This window comes from Pteropus alecto, unplaced genomic scaffold (genome assembly GCF_000325575.1).
Source record: "Pteropus alecto unplaced genomic scaffold, ASM32557v1 scaffold101, whole genome shotgun sequence".
Lineage (NCBI taxonomy): Eukaryota > Metazoa > Chordata > Mammalia > Chiroptera > Pteropodidae > Pteropus > Pteropus alecto.
Window position 1 is genome coordinate 12872504 of NW_006432945.1, and position 20453 is coordinate 12892956.

General features: G+C 34.9%; 1 protein-coding gene across 1 annotated transcript in view; it reads left to right on the top strand.

Moving 5' to 3' along the window:
* Position 1: 1 nt before the first annotated feature.
* COP1 (COP1, E3 ubiquitin ligase) overlaps positions 2-20453 on the top strand; it is a gene marked incomplete at its 5' end in the record, with an annotated part of 101619 nt that continues 81167 nt past the window's right edge. Inside the window, 5 exon segments of the mRNA XM_025044000.1 lie at positions 2-123; positions 10177-10236; positions 14053-14150; positions 14989-15065; positions 15706-15825. Of these exon segments, the coding sequence (XP_024899768.1) occupies positions 2-123; positions 10177-10236; positions 14053-14150; positions 14989-15065; positions 15706-15825 (477 nt within the window).

Sequence of the window (20453 nt, forward strand, 5' to 3'; positions counted from 1 at the left end):
CAGCGCCGGCGCAGGAGGGAGCAGCTCCGGCCTCGGCAGCGGCAGCAGGAAGCGACCTCTGCTCGCCCCCCTGTGCAACGGGCTCATCAACTCCTACGAGGACAAAAGCAACGACTTCGTATGGTAGGTTCGCAGGGCCGCCCCCTCCCCGTCGGTGGGTTCGCAGTTTCTGTCCGTCGGGCCGATGGGTCCGGCGTGCGGTGGGCTGTTCGCTGCTGTGGCCGTGTCTGCAGAGGGGTTCGAGCTGGGAGTTGGGAGGGTGACCTAGGGGAATGTTGGAGGCCCGAGGCAGAGTGGGGGTACTAACGAGGTAAGTGCTGGTGGAGGGAGTTTAGGGAATGAGACGAGTCGGGGGCGGGATGGAAAGTCATAATAAATGGTTATGCATGAAAGGAGAAAGTTGGGCGAGGAGGTTGGGCCTTGAATTTTCTGGCTGTCTGGTGAATTAGGTCTCCCGTCAGTCCGATTGCTTGTTGAAGTGAATTAAACTTGTAAAGGGAAAGGGGTTAAGCTTCCTGGGATGATGAAGGATGGAGTTGTCGGCCAGAATGTGCTTGTTGAAAGCGTGGTAGATGGTGCTCTAAACACGGGCATGGACGTTCAAAGGAGTAGTATTGCATGTCAGTATCCTTTTTGCGTGTGTATGATGACTGTCTCCTCCTGCATCAAAGGGTAGGCTACTTTTAAATCTGCCGTTGAGGCTACTGTGGTCAAGAAAGTCTGTTCACAAAAAATTTCACTTCTCAACTGAGTGTCTTGAAAGAGGGAACCACAGTCATTAAACATCATTCATGTGTCAGATGTAACTACACTTGTATAACGCATTAGGGTATACTGGAGCTTCTTATTTGAGAAACGCTAGGTATTCGATATTTTGTCATTCTGGTTGGCATCTTGAATTATACACACTAGTATTCATTTATGATATTTGACATAGAGGGTTAGCCTTACGAAGTGAAAGACGGAGTCGATTGTCTCGTTGAGAGTGTTTCGGAATTTTCATTGGATTTTGTATCCAAAACCCAATCCAAATGGTACAGTTGTGAAAAAAGAATTGCTTTGAGCTGAGTGAGAACTGGTAGGATTTTGTGCCTTTTTCTGGAGGAAATCGTATGTAGATTTAGAATATTAGTGACGTAAGAAGTTGGCTTGCACCGTCATTATAGGGGAAGTTGATTTACTTCGAGGTCGAAGTTGGTGCCATTATAGTTGAGCCCTGAACAACACGGATTTGAACTGTGTAGGTTCATCTATACGTGGATTTTTTTTTTTTTTTCAATGAATACAGTTGGCTTTCGTGTCCACGGTTTCCAGTCTGTGGATTCAACCAACTGCGGATTAAAACCAGTATTTTCTCATTCCCATTCTTGGATAGAAAATACTGTTTAACATCTGTGATTGGTTGAATCTACCATGCAAAAGGCTAACTGTAGAGTCAAAAGTTAAAAGTAGATTTTCAACTGTGTGGTGGTGGGGGCCCCTACCCTTGCCTTGTTCGGAGGTCAACTGTAAATGTAATAGAAAGTTATTGACAAGACTTACAGTTTATAGTTCTTGTATTAACGTCTATCCATATTTTTGCTTTTGGCTTAAATTATTCTGGATTCAGAATTCATTCATTTTTCATTGAAACTAGGCTATAGTTGTGATTGTTATTTGTAAAGAATTTAAGGAGCTTATGGTTGAGTCTAAGGTGTTTGTGCTCAACTCAGTAGAGAGTGCCATATGATAAAGTAGAAACTAATGAAACAAAGTGAGAGTTTGCAGGATTCAATTATCCTTTTAGCCACCATTTCCATTTCAGTTTTCACTAGGTTAAAAGAAAACATGCCAGCATCCATATCGGTAAACTAAGATAATGTAAAAGATGTGGAAAATAGGGAATCATGAATTCAGCAAATACTTATTTGTGCTCACTGTCTGCCAGGCACCATACTAGTTTCATTGTGCTTACTGTTGGCCATTGTATAGGGACTTGTATGAGGATAGGGGAGTATAAGCAGCTGGCACTAATTTTTTTTTTAGGGGTAAGGTTATTTAAATTTTTATTAGTCTGACACCTAATTTTTAAAAGTTTCAATTTAGTCTCTGAGTCCAAACCATGTACATTAGAATATTGTCTTTAATATGCTAATATGTAAGTGTCTATTGAGAGTCTTTAGTTAATTTTGAATATTTCACTTTAAGAATCTCGTTAGTCCATTATTTCTTTTTCTGGTTGAATATTCAGAAGAATTCATTAATGGGAATCAATTTTCCCGATTCTCAAGCTAGGTTTGATTTGGCCAAGCTTTTGGAGTAGGGATGTATGGATTAGGCAAGGTTCAAGGAATCTTACTCCTTTCTAAATGGCTCTGGATGGTTGGTCTTGCATGCTTTAAGGATAAACCGAACCAATCCAAATTACTCTATGCTTTGACATCTAAATGAGGCTGAAGTTTGAATAATGATGATAATTCCTATTCATTAAATTTTAAAGATGTTTATATTCACACGTTATTTTATCCTTAGAGCAATTTCGTGAAGTGATGTAGAACTTCCAATTTTAATATAATACTAATGGGGGGAATAATATAATTTAATTATATTCCAATTGAGGTAGAAATAAGTAACTTTGTTTCAGATTGGACAGTTAAGGGGCAAAATGAGAACTCAGATCTCCCAATTCTTAATTCAGTGCTTTCTTTTTATGGAATTAGAAAACTCCAGATCCATAAGTTTGAATACATGTGTTTAGCCTAGTGGTTTTTAAATGTGTTAGATGGGAGGGAAACAGCTGTCCCACAATCACATGAGAAATGTTTCTATCCCTAACCACGCCCTCCCCCTGCCTGTCTGTCAGCTCACGTCCTGAGAGGACATATCAGAATTGGAGGCTGGAGTGGGCAGTGTAGTTTGCAAAAGCTCCTCTGGTGATAATGACATGCTCTCTTCTCCTTGAGAACAGTTGATTAAAGTCAAATGTTTCATTAAAATAGCACATATTGGCTTCTCTTATATCATATTTGAGAATAAGTTTATATTTCACTGAAGAATTGATGAGTATTTTAGGGATTTATTAAAATTATATAAAAGTTAAAGTTTTCGCTTTAATTTTTCTTTCATACAGAGGATTGAAAGTATTATCAAACTCTAGGGAATTGCTAACAGTGATTTATAGAGGGAGATTCTGTAGCACAGAAGAGAGTAGTGTTTAGCTTGAAGTTGGAAAAATCTTTGACATTCAAAGGAAGTCTTTGGTACTTTAATTTTTCAAAATTTTTATACATGATCCATTTAACTAAACTGAGTCTAGCCTGTATTTGGAAGATGACTTTTTATTCTTTCACTACTGCCTCTGCCTCAGTTTTTCTAGCTACCTGAAATGATCTCTTCTACCTCTGCAAGTCCCAGTTATTCTCTAAGCTGCAGCAGAAACAAGTATTTTCAAGTAGATAGCAAGCTACTTGTGGGAATGGTAACTCTAATTATCTAAAAAGTAGGTAGGATTTACATTAAATAGACCTACCATTTATTAAATATGTGACTGCCTCTCTGTGTCAAACTATTAATAATACTCTGTGCTGAAGAAGCTCACAGTTTAATGCAAAGAAAGACTTTTTAATCACATAATTGTACTGTCATATCCTGGCATCATTGCTTCGCTTACACGCTAAATACTCTTCTGAAGTCAGGTATTTTCTCACTACATAGCACGTGAGGCAGCCATTACCCATTAATCACATTTAGCACTACAGATGAAACCTGTTGACCATTATTGCTACTATAACTATGTTTTTAAACTATTAAAAAGTGAAGTAAAATAGGACATATCATAGAACCTGCCATGATAACAGAAAAGTTTGATGAAACTTTTGGTTACATATTTATGTACAATGTAATATGTCTTACTTGGTATCAAGGTGAAAAAAATTTTGAAAGTCAGTGAGTTATGGGATATAATTCCCCTGTGGTAGGAAAGTGACTATTAGTATTACCTTTGGGAATTCATCCTCTCTTCCTAGTCTGTGTGGTTTGGGGTGGGTGCTCTACCTCAAATTCAGAGTGGGAACACATGATCCCCGGCCCAAGTAATCTAGTGTATTGGAATCCTCTGGCCTCAGTATTTGTTCAAGGATGGGCATTTAGCTCAGAGATAATGAGGCAAAATGGGTTTAGTAAAAATCACAGATAACTGTTTTGAGGCCTCTTTTATAGATACTTGAAACTCAGTTATCATAAATGCCAGTTCCACTCCATAAAGTGAAGGTTGAATGTGCTATGCTAACAAATGGTTCAGTACACTATTTATAATAATAATACGTGCTCCAGTATAAGCTGTTGTTATTTTTGCTGGGCACTTTTCTAAGTGTTTAACGTTACTTATTCAATCATTGCAACAACTGTTTGGTACAGATAGGTTTATAATTCCCATTTAGTAGATGAGGAAATGTAAGTCAGAGAGGTTATGTAACTCAGTTCAATTCATACGGTTAATAATAGTGGTATCAGTGTTTATATCCAGGCATTATGGCTTAGAGCTCAAGTTTTTAACCATTATCTTGTCTTTTAAATCATTTTGCATTTCTACCAACAATACTGTATCAGAGGTCCAGTTCCGCATCCTTGCACACTTGATGTTTTCTTTCTTTTAAATTTTAGTCATTTTGGTGGTTATGTAGTGTAGTATCTGATTGACATAATTTGTGTTACCTTAATGATTGATGATGTTGAGCATATTTCTGTGTGCTTATTTTTTATTTGCATATCTTTGATAAAGTGTCTGTTCAAATTTTTTGCCCCCTTTTCTCCTAAGTTGTTTATCTTGAGTTGTGTTTTTCATAAATACCAGATAAAAATCTTTTCTCAGTCCTATGTATTGTGATGTTTTCTCCTAATCCATTGCTTCTTTAATTTTCTTAAGAGTGCCTTTTGAAGTGCAAAAGTTTTAAATTTTAAGTCCATTTTATCAGTTGTTTCTTTTATGGCTTTTGGCTTTTGTGTCCTTTCTCAGAAATTGTTGTCTAACATGATGATTTCTTATTTCAAACATGGGTTATTTAGAAATACGCTGTTTAATTTTAAGTTTATTGAGACTTGTTTCATGGTCACTATAAGCTTTATCTAGTTTAATGTTCCATATGCACTTGAAAAAAAAGAGTATTCTGCTGTATCTAGGCCAGTGTATTGTAAAAATGTCAAATAGTCAAGTTGGTTGATGTTGTTGTTTAAATCCGCTGGACTCCAGTTGATTTTCTGTACTTGTTCCGTCAGTTACTTACTGAAAGAGGAGTGTTAAAATCTTTTAACTATTCCAACTATAATTGTGGATTTGGCTATGTCTTTTAATTCTGTCAGCTTTTGCTTCATGTATTTTGAAGCTTTGTTAGTAGCGTACACACATTTAGAGTTGATGAATTGATCCCCTTATTTTGAAAAGTCCCTTTTTGTTCCCTGAAATCTGTTTAGTCTGATGTTACACAGTCGTCCCTCCTTATCCACTTGATCTTAGCCAAAGGGCTGAGAAGCGATAGCCCTCCCTTATCCACTGGAGTTATGTTCCAAGACCCCCAGTGGATGCCTGAAACCACGGATAGTACAGAACCCTATATATACTGTGTTTTTTTCCTGTACATTCATACCAATAAGAAAGTTTAATTTATAATTTAGAAACAGTAAGAGATTACAATAACCAATAAACTAGGTCAATTGGAACAATATACTGTAATAAAAGTTATGTGAATGTGGTCTCTCTACGATAACCAATTTGATACCCAAGATGGCTTCTAAGCGTATACAATGTGGATACACCAAAGGGCTGATTCATGTGCTCTGTAAAACTGATGAATATTTTAGGGATTTATAGTTTTCACTTTGATGTTTCTTTCGTAAAAAGGATCGAAAGTACGTATTATCACTTGGTTAATGTCTGTTGACCATGGAAATATCCTGTGTCTCTAGTGTTGTGGTTTTTTAAACAATTGCATTTTACTTTCTCTCTTCGTTTCCATGTTTTCTGCTGTGTTTTCAGGTATTGTATTTTTCAGTTCTACAGTTCCTTTTGGTTTTTTGTATGTCTTTCATTTTCCTGCTAATTATATGCATGTGTTCCTTTAAGTCATTAAGCATATTCGGAATATTTGTTTTAAAGTCCTTTTCTGTTAATTGGAGGTAGCTGTATTTCATGCAGATGTGTGAACATAACAAATGCCTGCTTCAAAACGAGTATAGGTTTCAGCAGATTGGAAGAAAGTCTCTGAGACCATTGTGAATTACTGTTTTATTTCCTATGAACTAAATGTATGTGGGAGTGAGGGGTGGAGGAGATCCTGGGATGTGGTGAATTAGACATGCTTAGCAACATTCCTAAAGCTGGAGTCAGATGTAGTTTAGCTGGCTAAATGTAAACCTGACTTAAGATCCCAATACCAATGGCTTTTAGTTTTATTATATATTTTCTTAATAAATGCTACCTCACCAAAGTAATGGACAGTATTGTGTGGAAAATATGGATATCAGTGAGTTAGTCAAAAAGTCATTCAGAAAAGTTAGACATTGAAGAATGCGAATTTGTAGGAAAACCCTAATTATATGTGTATTTTTTTTGTCACAAGAGTGGTATATGATAAAACTTGTTTTAGTCTGAAAGAACTTTTTAGGGAAGCATAAAATAAAATTCCTAATGGATAAGAAAGTATTACTATAGTTTAATCAACAGAGTTGTTTCTTTTTTTAGTGGTATATAATGGTACATCTTATTGATGACATTCTTAGACCCTATTGAATAAGGGATTGTATTCCTCCCCACATTTCGTTTCTTATCCTCCTGAACTCTTTTGGTTTTCTATTCTTTTGTGATTTGTGTATGTTTTTGTATGTATCACTGTGAAATATACTTTTTTGCATGTTTATATGTATATAAATTGTATTGTGCCACATCTCATTTTCATTTCTATTTTTAACTTGACTAAACATCTACCTGTGTTGCTCCATGTACCTTCAGTTCCTTCCTTATGACTGTTACATGTTTTTATAGTATGTATCCAAGCACATTTTACTTCTTCATTCTAGTAATTCTGATCATAAGGCTGCCTCTAATTCCCTGTCACAATAAGTATCTGGCTTGTTGCAAGTATCCTCATACATATTCTGTTGACAGATGTGGATGTTTTTCTTGGCTGCGCACAGAGCTACATTTATATATATAAATATATATATGTGCACATGTATATATACATTTACATATATACACACATTACTACACATACTCAGGGATGCGTAGATGTATATATCTATACTTATTTAAATACAATTTCAAGAGTGGGATTATTTGGATGTGAGTGTATGAATACTCAATGCAAGTTGGTTGCTAGAATGTGTCTTGCATGAAGATTCTTGTTTCTCTGTAAGCTGGCTAACATACTTGGTTTTCCAATTTTCTAATAATTTAATGGGGGATAAAGCGTTATTTTATTGTTTTAATTTGTATTTTTTGATTACTAGTGAGTTGGAACATCTTTCCATATACTTAAAAGGCAGTGTGTTTTCCCCTTTTATGAATTAGGAATTCACATTCTTTTCCATTTTTTCCTGTTGGATTTTCTGCCTTGCATGTTGATTTACAGGAATTGCTTGTGTTATGGTGGTGAAGGGGTCAGGAACAGTCCCAGCAGGAGGTTTAATCCATTTGTGATTTCTTCCCCTTTTATGATGATGCCACTGTTAGGGGTCCATAAATATTTCGGGGGTCTGTATAAAGTGTTGGGGGATTGTATAACATTTCAGATATCTGTACAGTGTTTGGCCTGGCTGCCAATTCATATACTGTCTATGCCAGTATTTGTGCTTAGGTCCTGCTAAGCTCATCCTCCTTGAATGCTATTGACTGGCAGAGTGGAATGGGTTCTAAATGGATTCTTTATAGTTTTTCTCAGAAGCTATTCTGGATACGTTCTTGCTCTTCAAAATTAGAAAGAGTTAGTTGTGTTAGGATCTCCTCTATATTTCTGTATTTCCTTTGATGTTTCATTCTTTTCTTGGAAGGGGGAATGGTAGGTCAGTTTTTATCTTCCTTTATTTTATTCTACTTCTGGTAGGAATTCTTTGAAGTTTTTAGCTTGGGTGGATACTACTCTTCCCAAGTTTCCATCACTGATACAGATTTTTCCATATTCTCTTTCCATGTATTCTGCCATTTATTGAATATTGTATACCAGCAGTTGTACTGAGCACTTACAGTTTGTTAATTAGCACAGTGACTCTATGATGTAAATATCATCCCAGATATACAGGTGAAAATAGCCAGATTAGAAAGAGCAAACTACTTGCCCGAAGTCAGACAGCTGTAGGTGGCATACCTGGGATTAATTTCAGTTGAACTGCATTTTGCTGGAAGTTTTGACATTCAGTGTGGTTAAAAGCTAGCTTGGGGGGGGGGGCGCGGAGACTTTCTTCTCTCTAATTTACATGTTACTCAGAAGCCATTCCTTAAAAGCTGCTGTTTTCTACAGATCCGATAGTAATTAGGTACTGCCTGAAACTCTGAGCATCAGTGCGACACATTCTACCACATGCATTGCAGTCCTCCTTTTCTTTTTTCCACTCAATTTTGTTGTAAACCAAAAGCTGCTCTAAAAAGAAATGAAATTCTTTAAAAAGGTGGTATTGATAGAAATAAATGTTGCATCTACTCTGGGTTTTGAGCCCTGAGATATCTGCATTGAGCACCCAGCAGGAACTGTGCCTATGACATAACATCTATTTCCCTGAGATCTGCTCTTGCACACACTGAGATCACAGAGCAGCCTGCACAGCTCACCCACACGCTCTCAAGAGGGACCCCCAGCCCTGCTCCCTTAACTCTGTCAAGCAGGAGCAAGGTGGACTCTGTCTCAAAAGAAAAAGTACCAAATCCCCACATTGAGGAGACTTTTCAGTCTAACAGTAAAACTGACAAGACCAGTGCAGTTTAAGCCAACACATTACACGTGGTCAAACTCCAAGACACGTGGTCAAACTTCGAGCTTGTGCAACATTGAGATTTTATAACTTTTTATAACCTCACATTCTAAGATAGTGTTTATGCCAAGGGAATTTTTCTTGAAGGAGTCAATGAACTTTCATTTACAGTTTAAGTGTCATGTATCATTAGTAAGTATTGGATTTGTATCCCAGTAACAGAAAACTCGATAAATACTTAAGCAAGTGAGGATTTATTTTTCTCATGTGAAGTCCAGAGGTGGGCAATCCATGGCTGATGCAGTGCTCAAGTATGTCATCAGGAAACCAGTATCCTGTCTTCCTAGTTTATGGTTCATGATCTCAAGATGTTGTATATCTGGACATTTCACCAGAGTTTTGGGAAAGAAGAAGAAGGAAGGATAAAGGGAAATCTTTTAATAAGACTTTGCATTTTTCTGGTCGACAGTACCCTCTCGGAGATTGATAACTACCTTTCATTGGCCAGAACTATGTCATAGTTGCTATGACTTGGTATTTAACGCATAGTGTCTGGAAGTAGTATAAAATAGTGGTAAAGAACATGGATCTGAGTTTAAAAATCTGTGTATCTCAATTTCTTCATCTATAAAATCGATCTAGTAATAGGTACCTACCAGTACTATGTTGTTGAAAGAAGTTAATGGGTTAATATGTCATTGTTTTAATGGATATACTTTGTGCTATTTTAAGTATTAGTTATGTGTCCTAAGTATTGTTAATATTGTTGTCGTAATTACCTAGAAGAATTATTGAAATTAGAATTGTAAATTTATCAGTCAGAATTAGTTATCTTTCAGATAGGAAATAAAAGAGCATTTAGATTAGTAGATCTGGGTAGGTGTTTTTTTTTGAGTGCAAGGATAATAGAACTTTATTAAAGACTTGTGATTGCATTGCGCTGTTAAAAATTATGGGCAAGTTAAAATATTGGCCCATTTTAAATTACCCATTTAATTCATTTTAGAGCTTATAGCTCTTAGGGCCATCTTGAACAAATGGTCATTCTGCCTGCAATCTCCTAAAGTTCATTCAGCTCAATAGAAATTTCATTTCTCATTGATTGGATGTTTGAAAACTTAGCTATGTATGGAAATATGATTTTGTTGGCATTGATGCTTGCCTTTTCCAATTTGTAATTACTCTACTTTAAAAAAGTGTTGATTATTTTTCTTTTTCTTTCTTTTTTTTTTTTTTTAGCCCTATCTGCTTTGATATGATTGAGGAAGCATACATGACGAAATGTGGCCACAGCTTTTGGTAAGATGATTTTATTTAGTGAAATTGTCTTTTGTAAGCAGTTGTTTGTAAATGTAGTCAGTGAGAAGTTATGTTTTTTTAAACTATTTTGGTTATCATGTAATCGTATTTCTTTGACTGATATACTTACAGGTTCAGTAGCTAAAGGAGTAAGCATATGGTTGGTGCATAATTTCTGTGAAATACAAAGATTTACCATAGGCCTTACAGATGGATTTTAAAACTTAGGGTGTATTAATTGTTAAAGAGCTTTAACTGTCCTTTTAGAAAATTGGGAGGGGTTGCTGAGTAATCAAGACAAAGCACTTTTAAGTCACTTGTGGGGATAGGAGTGAGGCCAATAAAGCCAGCTAGGACATTGGAAAAGAATATAGAGGGTTAGAAGTTCTCTGTTCTCTTCTTTAACACTTTGCTTAGTGTTATCTTTAGATTATATGGCACATTAATCTGTGTATTTATTTTAAAAAATTAGTTGCGGTAAAGTACACATAATAAAATCTGCTTCCAGCTTTTCCCCTGCATGTTGCTTCTCAGACCTCATGTCTCCTAAGTCCTCATATGCTATTTTGCTTCATTACAAATTATAATTAACAGGTTCCCTCAGTGTTGTCATCTCCCAGCATATCTGTTGTGATCAAGCCTGAGTGCCACATTGCCTTTTGAGACTTTGACTAATTCATCATCTTGTATCTTGCTGTTAAGTCTTTCTTTCTACCTGGTTATTATATATGACCACTGTTTCTGATTTGCCTTTGCTGTTCTTGTTATAGTCCTTTCTTTGAGAATTTTTTGATTATTCAGTTTTCTGTATCTACTCATCCTTGTTTACACAGAAAAAGATATTCATATTTTGTAGGTAGACATAATAGAAGAAACAGCAGCTATGTACAGCTATAGAGAAATATTCTTTATTATCAGATATATACTTAATAGCGATACAGGCACCCATTTATATCAGCACACTGTGGTACTGAATAATTTTTATTCAGAGATGCAGTGTGAGAACTGTTGAAAACTTCTCAAGTAGATCTAAGATACACACCCTTTTTATTTTTCGATGCCCACCTATTTTGGTCACTAGTCTAGGCACCTACCCTTCTTTTGGAATCCAAAACACTGCATCTGGGCTGGCGATGGTCAAGTAGTCTAGATGAATGAGAGCTTACTGTGGTAAGGAGTAGCGAGGATTTCTAGTAGGGTTTTGTATGACCTAGAAGGCAGCAGAAGTGTTTTGTTGTCGTTGTCGTTGTTATATCTATTTTTTTCATTTATTTAACATTTATTAAGCTCCACCTCTTGAAGAGGAAATTGTGGTAGACATTTAAAGTATAAAGATAAGTAAAGCAGATCTCTGCTTTTAATGAGCAAATAGAACAGGGTTTGACAGACACATACACAGTTAAGTACAAAATAACATAACATAGTTACTATTTCTCAAACTAGGGCTGGTCTACCTGGGGTGTTAGTGAGGTAGTAGATGTCCGAAGATGAACTTGATGCATCTTGTTGTCATTTCATTTTTATACAGTGGTATGTAATTTGCTGCATTTTAATTTCATAGTATAGGTAAGTATTATTAAGGGCAGTGCAGAAAAGTCACCTGAATTTTTGTTCTTGAGGATAGTTCCTTCTGGTTGTGTCCCAGACTAGAGAGGGTGGTGTGGTAGTAAACCTACTGACAAGGGATGTGATTAGGATGCTGAAAAAGGAAAGGAGGATGTTCTGGGATAATTTCCTGTATATTGACAAACTCTTCCTCTGCTTTAACGACTTATTCGTCCTGTCACATCATTTGCCCATGTTCTAACTACCATTTTTAAAAGCCAAGAGCTAAAACCCAAAATGTCTTTCTACTTATCTGTCAACCCCTGTCTCTCATATTTAATAACCTTCCCAGGGTCTCTCCTTCATGATTTGCTTTATTTGACCTTGCGGATTTTTTAAGGGTTAGATCTTGTCATGCGGGAGTATTTTCTGCTTTATTAAATCATTTCCTTTTTTCCTAAGTAGACTATAAGTTTTTTCATGTTGGAACTCTTAATAAATTTGCATATCTGTTTTATTCTTCTCTCTTGCACTATAAAAACAACAACAAAACATTTAATATTCATTGAAATTTCCATGTAGGATTTTTTCCTGCCCTATATAGAGTCTATCTATGGTAATCCTAGCCTTGTCATAGTTGCAAGAGGTGATATTGTTTCTGGAACTTTGTGCAAGTCATTCGTTCAGTACGTATTTGAATATCTATTATGCATCAGACACTTACTGTAATCTTTAGGCCCCTGTACTGTGCCAAAGACCACTGCTCCACTGCTATATAACCTCTTCCCTTTTACTTATCTTGGTTGTAACAATTGTGAGATGAGAAAGTAATTAATAACCAGAACAGAGAAACCTGATGGACGTAGGCTTTTTTGTTTGTTTGATAAGGTGGGGAGGAGTAGGTAGATAAAAAAATTAGCCTCAGTTTATAAAGCTGAAATAAATTTGTAGTAATTTGGACTCAGAATAAAAGAAATGCTTTCTTTTTAGGAATCATTTTTATGAATCAATCTTGTAATTTCCTGGAAATAACTTTTTTTCTAATTGTTAGGAGCAGTACATGTTTACTATAGAAACTTGAATAAAAGACCATCTATAAAGAAAAAGTTTTCCACAATTTTACAATCTGGAGGCATTTACTGTTAACATTGTACTGAATGTCTTTTGGGGCTTATTTTAAATGTACGCATGCACAAGTTTTTTTTTTTTTTTTTTTGACAGAAATTGGATTATACTGTATCCACTGTATTAGATTGTCATTTTTATTCGGTAGTATAGCATTGTAGTAACTTTGTTCTAATGTCAATTTGATATTTCTCTGTGGTTTGGTTGAATGATATTTAAAAAGTTTTTTGTTAGAAGATAATATGCAATTGTAAAAAGCCAAACATTACAGAAATATATAAAGTAAGAAAGGAAAAATTTCTTTTAATCATATTTCTTCAACTATAACTGTTAATAGTTATTAGATTGTTTTTATTGGCTGTTTACATTGCATTGGATTGATATTTATAAATTTAGTCAATTTCCTAGTGTTTTGGTTGCTTCTAAATTGAGTTGAACACTTTTCTACATATATAGCTCTGCTTACTTCCTTAGGATAAATTCCTAGAAGTAAAATCACTACGTCTAAGGGGATGCACAGCCTTAAGGTTTTTCATGTAGCTTGCCTTCTAAAAATGTGGCAGTTACACTTCCTGCAACAGTACATGAGATCGTTCATATCTACACGTACTCTTAACTCTGACAGTGTTTTCTTTATTTTTCCATTCTGATTGCTAAAATTCTAAATCAGTTTTTTGTCCTAGTGAAGGTGATGATTTTCTCATATTTGCTAATTTTCGTCTCATTGATTTTTCTATTTTTCTCTTATTTTCTTTTTTATTTGAATGAGCTCTTTTCATATTAATGATATCAGCACTCCAAGAACATGAATAAATAGTCTGTTTGCCTGACTAAATCATAGGCATATGTTTTCTTGATGTTGTTATGTACTATTTAAATTGCATAAACTTAAAAGTTAGTACATCTTTTTAAGTTTTATATTCAATAGAGTTGTTTTTGGAATTGTTTTTAAAAAATTTTATTTACTATTATCTAATAAAAGCCCTATGTATCCTTTTTTAGACGTAAAAATATATACTGAAATAAATTTGATGACTGATTACTTGTGTTGAAAATGAGGAATAGAAGATAATAATATTTTGTGACCATTTCATTACTCGATCACTGATTTAATCAAACCTATTTTTATTTTTTCTCTGCTGATAGCTACAAGTGTATTCATCAGAGTTTGGAGGATAATAATAGATGTCCCAAATGTAACTATGTTGTAGATAATATTGACCATCTGTATCCTAATTTCTTGGGTGAGTCTTTGGAATGATTTTTTTTTTTAAATAGTCTTTCCCCTGAAGTGTGTGCTAACACCAATTTATTCAGAAAACATTGCTTATAAGTGAGCAGTTCTCTCTTTCCTACTCACCAGGTGCTTTCCCAATCTTACCTGAGTTGTGACAGATTCCATACTATATATTGTTAGTACTGTATCATTTTTAAGTGTCATTAAAAAAAGTGATTGACACAACTCTTAGATTCTTACATAGGTGGCTAGACAGAATGTGAGGCTAAAGGAGAATGCCAGATGTCCAGAATACCTGTCTCTTTATACAGTGTTTTGCATTCATCCTGCTGTTTCTGCTTCTGGAGCAGAAGTCAGAAAGGGTTAATGGAGAAAGGGAAGGACAAAAAAAAGGGTGGGATGGATTTTGGATAGGTAAGTGACAGTATCTGCCATGATATGTATAGAAAAGTCACAAACAAAGAGAAGAGCAAATACAGATCTTTAGTGCCTACCTCATGGAATCAACTAGTTACCATGTAGGGCATGGGCCAGTCTCCCACAGTGAAGAATTGTCTCTCTTCACGTGCCAGTAGTGTCATTGAAACATGTAAGAGTAGGTCCATATTCTGAAGAATTCTTCTCCTATAGTAATAGTAGTAGTAGTAATAATAGTTTTAGCAGTAGTACCCTGTGGCAAAACTGTTTCTAATTTGAAATAAAATAAAAAACCTAGCATTTTCTGCTTAGCATATTTTTAATGTGGGGCTTTTTAAAGTTAAAATAGAACCCATCTAAACAGAACAATTAGATAACTTTAACAAAATACAAATTATGTGTGCTTTTTGTTTTGTTTTTGTTTTCAGTGAATGAGCTCATTCTCAAACAGAAGCAAAGGTTTGAGGAAAAGAGGTTCAAATTGGACCACTCAGTGAGTAGCACCGTATGTTTCAACTCTTATTACTATTTTTAATAAATCATTGTTTTTATTGGTTTAATATTAGATATCAAAGCTTAGTATATTATTGATTTTTCTTAAAAGATTTGTTTAAGATTGTTTTGTTCAATAAAGAACTTTCATATCTGCAGTGTGTGGTGGGATCACATTGAGACAATTGACTTGTAATATGTGACATTTGAAGGATGATATGGCGGGATAAAACTGTGTGGTAATTTGGAAAAACTTTTGAAAGATTCTTAATTTAAGAGGAATAATCCCAAATTATTGAGACAAGTGAGTTTAAACTACGACCTTACAACCAAATACAAAGTTGAAGATATGGCTAGACAAATAATTAAAATCCAGGCACTTATTTTGCAGGAAATTATACCTTTAGATATGCTGACTTAACCTTTATTTTGATTATGCCTTTCATATCTGTTATCTAAATTCATTTAAGGAAGAAATAGTGTTTAAATGGCAATTAGAACACAGCGGGAAGCTACTAGCTGGGAAATAATAGGTTGGAACATGATTGTTTATTGTTGATATCTATGTATTAAACATATTAGGCAGTTAAACATTTGTTTCAGACTCTCTAAAACAATCCTCTTAAGAAGTTATTGTGTTTCTTCATTTTTAGAATGGCCACAGGTGGCAAATATTTCAGGATTTACTGGGAACTGACCAAGATAACCTTGATTTGGCCAATGTCAACCTCATGTTGGAATTACTAGTGCAGAAGAAGAAACAACTGGAAGCAGTAAGTGGCAGCTGAACTTTAAAAAAATATGTTAAATGATGCTCTTTATTGCATTGAAAAAGATCTAGAAATGTTTAAAAAAAAGGTAGTGTCACTTAATCCAGGGGTCCCCAACCCCTGGCTGCAGACTGGTACCAGTCTGTGGCCTGTTAGGAACTGGGCCACACAGCAGGAGGTGAGCAACAGGTGAGCAAATGAAGCGTTATCTGTATTTGCAGCCTCTCCCCAGAGCTGGCATCGTGGCCTCAGCTCCACCTCAGATCATCAGGCATTAGATTGTCATAGGAACACTGGTCCCTGGTGTCAGTTGGGGACCACTGACTTAATTCATCCAATTTTATTCACCATGAAACATCTCTGTAAGGTGTCACTTTTAACAGATTCCCCTTTTTCAAATAAAAGAAAGGACATATTTCTTATACTATAACTTAAGTGGCCAGTTTATATTAACAAAAGCTGAATGTTAAGAAAGATCATGAGAAGTGCATTTTCATTTTAATAGGGAACAATTATATTGGTCATTTTTATTCTAAAGAATATCGTCCTTGCCATATTTTCCTCTCTCATATATGAGATTTGAAGGAGAAAATAGAGATTATTTTTATCTACATTAAATCCTTAGAGCAGCAGCACACTGTGGCTTAACTAAGGACATTTAGAAAGATGGGAACTAGAACTAAATACATCCTGTTTCATGTAATGAAATGTAACTAATGTGAAATTACATTTACTTCATGTAAGAAAATGTAAAATGTGAATTTGCACATATTAGGAATTGAATATGATCCATTTTAAGCAGTGCACACTTTAGCATAAGCAAATACCCATCGTGACAGCTTAAACAAGAAAAGGGGTATTTATTGACATGATAAGGGAGTTAATAGCCCAAATGCACAAAAATGAAGAGCTTGCCAACCAGATGTTGGAAAGTTGGGACTCATAGCTTCTCTGGGGCCTAAGGATATGAGATCAGGCATTTGAATGTTGTTGGGAGTCTGTTTTTTGTGCTTCTCGTGCGTGCGTTTCTTTGGGACAGGTATGATTTTTTTTCCCTAAAATTTTTCTCAGATGGTGGATAACAGGTTCACTTGTGCTTCCTCATTTCTATTTACTTTTTTTGATAGAAGAAAATTGGCTTTCATTTCCTTTACGTGCTGAATGTGAGAACTGTTAACCTTCTTCCCAGCTTTTGACGTGCCAGCATTAATCTTTGCTTGCTCTTGGCTTTTTGTCTGGGAATTGAAGTACAGGTATTTTAGACCACAGATCTTTGCTATTATATTTTGAAGAGGAAGCCAGCTCAGAAGCAAAGTTCCTAGCATAGGTTTTATAGGTTTTTTTACGTTATTGTTTTCCTATTTTACTTTGTATTAGTATTTAACCTGAGTATTTTCAACATACAGAGAACAGAAAATAATGAAACTTGACATACCCTGTGTCAGTTTTACTAAATATTAACACTTTGCCATGTATGTCTTAGATCTGCCATTCGAGAATTAAATATTTTTTGTGCTTAAGCCCTCTCATCCCTTATGTCATTTCATTTCCCCAGAATAACCTCCGTCTGAAACTGGCAAACATCCTTCTGAAGCATGTATATGCTTTTCTTACATGTATTTGTATCTGCAACCATATAAAGTATTGTTTGTATAATTTAGAAGTTTATATAGTATCATGCTGTGGTTATCCATTTGACATAAGCTCTTTGTTTACTTTTGAGGTTCATGTTCATAAACATATTATTTGAACTTCTTTATAATAATTCAATACGTGAACATATCTATTCCCCTATTGATAGACAGGTTCTTTCCCATTGTTAGCTGTGAGTGACAGCTAATATTGTTATGCATGTCTCCTTGTGCTCATACACCTAGTGATTTAAGGAGTGGATTTGCTATTCATAGGGTTTGTCATGTACATTTAAACTTATTAAATATTGACAAATTGCTCTTCTTTGGGTTTGTACCATGTCAATATTTGCTGTTTTCTCTTTTTTAGTTTCTGCCTATCTGATAGTTGTCAGGGTGTGTGTGTGTGTGTCTGTGTCTGTCTGTCTGTATCTGTATTTTGGATATTCTTACTTGGCCAAATATATATTTAGATAATTGAATTCTAGTTGCATTGCATTGTGGTTAGATCACATAATTTTAAGAGTCCCATATTTACCATATATTTTCCATTTCTGGTGCACTTCATGCTTTTGTTTTCCATTTATTCTTTTGAATTCCATCTGTAATTTTCCTTCTGCCTGAAGGACAACCTTTATCATTTCTTTAATGCAGATCTGCTGATGGTGAATTTTTTTAGCTTCTATGTCCAAGCAAGTCTTTATTTTGCCTTTGTGTTCGCAAGGTACTTCCAAATAAGTATAGAATTCTAGATTTACTTCTTAAAAATTTCAGTATGTTAAAGATGTTTCTCCATTGTTTTCTGTCTTGCATTGTTTCAGATGAGAAGTTTGCTGCCATTCTTGTTTCTCATGCTTAGGGCGAAATATATTTCTCCTGTTTTAAGATGTTCTTTTTATGATTTTAAGCATTTTGTTATTGATGGGCCTTGGTATGGTACTCCTCGTGGAGGCTCCCCTCCCACATGTTCTCGAGATGCTTCAAAATTCTTGGATCTGTGAGTTCATAGTTTTTATCAGATTTAGAAAATTTTCAGTCATTATTCTAATATTTTTCTGTCCCCTCTTATAATTTGGGAACTTCAAGTACACAACTGTTAGCCTGGTTGAAGTTATTCCACAGCTCTGATTAATAGCTCTGTTCATTTATGTTTTATTTTTTTCCTTTATCTAGTTAATTTTGGATAGTTTCTATTCTGTTGTCGAGTAATCATTTCCATCTTCCTTGTCTCTCATTAACATGCTTATGCTTTCCTCTGACTTCTAGAACATATATGTAGTTATAATAATTTTTAAATGTCTGTCTTTACTAATTCTGTTATTTGGTGTCATTTCTATATCTCTTTATTGATGACTTCTCTCCTTAGAGATGTATTTAACTTCTTATTTTCATACTTATTAATGTTTTGATTGGATGCTAGAATTGTAAATTTTACCTTGTTTAGTGCTGGGTATTGTATTCCTTTACACATTCCTGAGCTTTGTTCTGGCTCTGTAGTTAAATTATTTGGAAAAAGTTTGATTCTCTTAAAGCTTGTTTCGAAGCTTTGTTCAGTGGGACCAGAGCAGATTTTTGTTTAGGCTAATTTTACCCACTACTGAGGCAAACTTTTTGAACATTCTACTGGAAGCCCCTGTATTTCAAGATGTTTTCATTCTTGCTCCTGGGAAATGCAATATTTCTGGTGCTTCATCTGAAAGCCATTGCTTCATAACTGGCCTGCTGTTATCTTAAGGTAGGATTGTGAATTCTGTATTTCTCACTGCATTTTAGACAGATTGGAAGTTCAGTTTGCATGCTTTTGGTCTGTTGAATTTATCGTGATTTCCATTATGTGGTATATAGTCTATTTTGTTAAATGTTTACTTGCATTTGAAAACAATATGCTCTTTGTTGTAGTGCTTTTATAAATGTTGATTGTGTAGAGTTTGTTAATATTCAAATCTTTTTTTTCTCTTAGCTGTATCTGTTACTGATGGGGTATGTTAAAAATATAATTTTCGATTGTAATTTTTCATTGTTTTCTGTGATTTTTGCTTCATGTAGTTTGAAGCTTGTTATTAGAGACATCCATGTCTAGGATTGTTATGTCTTCTGTGTGAATCATCCCCCTTATAATTATGAATTGTTGTCTTTATTACTTGAAATATTCCTTGTTCTGAAGGCTATTGTAGTCAGTCATACTACCAGAAGTGCATATCTTGTAGAATTTTTTTGACAGTAGATTTAAAGAAAAGAATGTATTGATATAGAGAAAAATTAATGCCTAAATAATAGCAACGATTACATCAGATATGACAAAATGATTCCCATTTATGAAATGTTATCTGCTTATTTTAGAGATAGAAACTCTGAAACCAAGTAGGGGAAGCTCTCAGTTTTACAAGATTTTTAGGCTAGGATCCTAAAACTTTGACTTTTGTACACCTGGAAAGTCAAGTCTTATCTTGTTCTGTTCAGTCTTTTCTTCTGCCTGCTTTAGCTCCTCCCTTTTTTGCTTTTTCTTTCCTCTTCCCTTCCCTTAAAAATCTAACTAATAAATAGTACTTCTAATTTACAAAGTCAAATGATATTACAGGGTCAGAGGAAAACCGGTTTTTCTTTGAGCATCAGTCTTTGAGGGCCTTATCCCCCTTTCTCCAAATCAGTTGCATTCTTACCCTATTTATATTTCCTATTCAAACTTACTATTTTGAAGATATTTTGTATACTTCCTTTGCAAATGAACTGTATTATTAGCATTCGTGGCTGTGTATGTTCCTTTTTGTATAAAGATATGGTCTCTGCTCTCTAATCAGGTAATCTGTAGACAGTTATAGATGATCAGAGTCCCAAGAAAGATGCAGAGGATTCTAGGATACTTTGTCACATTGTTGGGACAAAGAGCCCTTGTTAGTTTGGTCTTTGTGGAACTTTAACTTCTTAGGAATGTGTCTTAAGATCCAATAAATACCAGTTTGTTATGCAAGGAAAATTTTCACTTTTAAATCTTCCTGACAC